The sequence below is a fragment of the Limanda limanda genome, chromosome 5 (genome assembly GCF_963576545.1).
Source record: "Limanda limanda chromosome 5, fLimLim1.1, whole genome shotgun sequence".
NCBI lineage: Eukaryota > Metazoa > Chordata > Actinopteri > Pleuronectiformes > Pleuronectidae > Limanda > Limanda limanda.
In genome coordinates this window covers 4,059,479-4,062,813 of record NC_083640.1, presented here as the reverse complement: position 1 = coordinate 4,062,813, position 3,335 = coordinate 4,059,479, and the positions used below count along the sequence as shown (strand labels likewise).

The 3,335-nt window shown below is 42.7% G+C and overlaps 1 protein-coding gene across 1 annotated transcript; it reads left to right on the top strand.

The window, feature by feature from the left end:
- Positions 1–1,208: 1,208 nt before the first annotated feature.
- LOC133002099 (tripartite motif-containing protein 16-like) lies at positions 1,209–3,077 on the top strand. The gene has a single exon (XM_061071857.1). It carries the CDS (start codon positions 1,225–1,227, stop codon positions 2,899–2,901), a length of 1,677 nt encoding a protein of 558 aa, XP_060927840.1. The 5' UTR covers positions 1,209–1,224; the 3' UTR covers positions 2,902–3,077.
- The last annotated feature ends 258 nt before the right edge of the window (positions 3,078–3,335 follow it).

Below are 3,335 nucleotides of genomic sequence, written 5' to 3'. Positions count from 1 at the left end.
GTATGGCTTTCAAGTACTTTATACACCACTGGTCAAAACCCACCGGGAAAAACCGGGTTCGAGTCCCGTAGTCCGTGCATTGATCACCACTCCTCCTGGAAAGTCCACCCAGGACTTTACAGGAGATGAATGTTGAATTTATTGACATTTTATTGGACTTAATAGAGTCTTAAAAGTTGTCTCTCATGTGTCTGATTTCATATATAGTGATTTCCTATGTTTTCATTTGTTTTATCTCCCTTTTGAATATTAGAAAGATCTAAAATAAACTTAAATCATTTCTTTTGGCATCGTTGACAGATTTACGATGCAATTATGGTTGACTCATAAAGTAAGAGGCTGAAAGATATAGAGTAATACACTTTTTAATTCAACATTCAATGCGTTTACAAAGGGCTTCGCAGACATGACAACAAGAAACACACAAAGAGACTACAAAGGGAAACAAGATCATGCAAGACTATGGGGGAAATAAAGCAATAAAGCAAACAGTTTTTAAAACCATTTTAAAAGAGGATCCTGTTTAAAACCATTTTAAAAGAGGATCCTGAGGTGATTCTGTGATTGACAGAGGGAGTTTTTGACATAAAAATTCAGCAGATAGACTTTAGAAGATGTTATCAAACGCTTGTGAGCAAGAAATGTAATTGAGGCTTTATATTTTACAGTTTAATCATTACCTTAATAATAATAAAAGCAGAAAAACAAAGAAAACCCCATTGCGTTGTGGATGTCTTTGGTTGTATAAAGAACTAAAAGAGACTAAACAGTTTTGCATCTTTGCTGTAAAGTTTATCTGGGTTATTTTTACGAGTTTTTCTTTGTTAGTTTTGAGATGTGCTTTATAAATAAAGATGTGATTTTTTTTATTTAAGGCTTCTATTAGATTTGACTCTTATATTTACTGTGTGTTGTGAATGAAGGAAAACACACTCTGCCTCTCACTGAATCTCCTCTGAACAACAGGTGAGAACAGGCCGCTGGGAAATGCAGTAAATCCTGAAACACCAACAACTTCTTCCTCAAACACAAGCAGCTCCTCCCAGTCAGGATGTGTCTGTGTCTCCTCCCTTCACAGGTGTCACAGTGTAGGAACCAGTGAACAACAAGCTGTAAACTGTGGGAGCTGAGTCACTGCAGGGAGTGAACGAGAGGGGGAGGAGCAGAGATCTGTTTCTTGTCACAGGAAGTGAAACTGTTCTAGAGTAACTGGCAGCAGCTGAAATGGCGCAGCAAGAAATTCAAGTAGACAGGGAAAGATTCTGCTGTTCGATCTGTTTGGATCTACTGAAGGATCCGGTGGCTACTGGCTGTGGACACAGCTACTGTAAGAGCTGTATTAACACCCACTGGGACAAAGGGGAGGAGAGAGGAAGCTACAGCTGCCCTCAGTGTAGACAGACCTTCACACCGAGGCCTGTCCTGGAGAAAAACACCATGTTGGCTGATTTAGTGGAGGAGCTGAAGAAGACGGGACTCCTAGCTGCTTCTGCTGATCACTGCTCTGCTGGACCTGAAGATGTGGCCTGTGATGTTTGCACTGGGAGAAAACTGAAAGCTCTCAAGTCCTGTTTGAATTGTTTGGCCTCTTATTGTGAAAAACACCTCCAGCTTCATCTTAAGTCAGCTGCATTGAAGAAGCACAAGCTGGTGGAGCCCTCGGAGAAGCTCCAGGAGAACATCTGCTCTCGTCACGACGAGGTGATGAAGATGTTCTGCCGCACTGATCAGCAGTGTATCTGTTATCTCTGCTCTGTGGATGAACATAAAGGCCACGACACAGTTACAGCTGCAGCAGAAAGGACTGAGAGGCAGAGAGAGCTTGAGCTGAGGAGACAAACAATCCAGCAGAGAGTCCAGGACACAGAGAAAGACGTGAAGATGCTTCAACAGGAGGAGGAGGCCATCAATGGCTCTGCTGATAAAGCAGTGGAGGACAGTGAGGAGATCTTCACTGAGATGATCCGTCTGCTGGAGAAAAGAAGCTCTGATGTGGAGCAACAGATCAGATCCCAGCAGGAAACTGAAGTGAGTCGAGTCAGAGAGCTTCAGGAGAGACTGGAGCAGGAGATCACTGAGCTGAAGAGGAAAGACCATGAACTGAAGCAGCTCTCAGACACAGAGGATCACAACCACTTTCTACACAACTACCCCTCACTGTCACCACTCAGTGAATCTACACACTCGTCCAGCATCAGGATCCGTCCTCTGAGGTACTTTGAGGACGTGAGAGCAGCTGTGTCACAGGTCAGAGGTCGACTACAGGACATTCTGAGTGAGGCAGAGACAGCGATTTTACAGATTGTGTCTCAAGTGGATGTTTTACTGCCACAACCAGAGCCACAGACCAGAGCTGACTTCTTAAAATATTCACAGGAAATCACACTGGATCCAAACACAGCATACAAACTTCTGTTATTATCTGAGGGAAACAGAAAAGTAACAGTAATGAGTGAAGAACAGTCTTATTCTAATCACCCAGACAGATTCACTGGTTGGTATCAGGTCCTGAGTAGAGAGAGTCTGACTGGACGTTGTTACTGGGAGGTGGAGATGGAGGTGGGGATGAGAGGAAGAGTTGATGTAGCAGTCACATACAAGAATATCAGCAGAGCAGGAGGCTCAGAATGTGTATTTGGATACAATGATAAATCTTGGTCATTATTTTGTAATCGAAACAGTTATAACTTTTATTATAACAGCATCACGACTCCAGCGTCAGGTCCTGTGTCCTCCAGAGTAGGAGTGTACCTGGATCCCAGTGCAGGTGTTCTGTCTTTCTACAGCGTCTCTGACACCATGACTCTCCTCCACAGAGTCCAGACCACATTCACTCAGCCTCTCTATGCTGGAGTTTATGTTTATACTGGTTCCACAGCTGAGTTCTGTAAACTCAAATAGACTTGAGTCATAAAAAGCAGTGATTTAGATTCTGTGTTTAAATCTTTAACTTCTTTTGTCTCCATGTTTGTTGATCAAAGTTCGTCGTGGTGACGTTTCTGCTCCGCACAGACATCAGCTGTCAATCAAACACTGACCTTCCTTTATCACACATATTTTTAGTTCTCACTTTGTAAAGACAGAAATCTATAATTACACTGACATGAATGTGTTTGAAAGAACTAATGTTGCTGTTGTTTTCTAAATCAATGTAGAAAGTACAAGTACAGCAAAGTAAAAATGTTGAATATAGCCAATAGGCCACTAAATGCAAAATGGCGGGCTTCCTGTTGCGTTCTGGGCGGCTTGGGGGGGCACCGTTGAGCCATTTTGCTACGCCCATTGAAAATTCCTCCAGAATACGTACATTTTCCCCACTTTCTAATGTTCTGATA

Coding starts and splice junctions, on each gene's coding strand:
- LOC133002099 (XM_061071857.1), top strand. CDS start 1,225: ATGGCGCAGCAAGAAATTCAAGTAGACAGGGAAAGATTCTGCTGTTCG.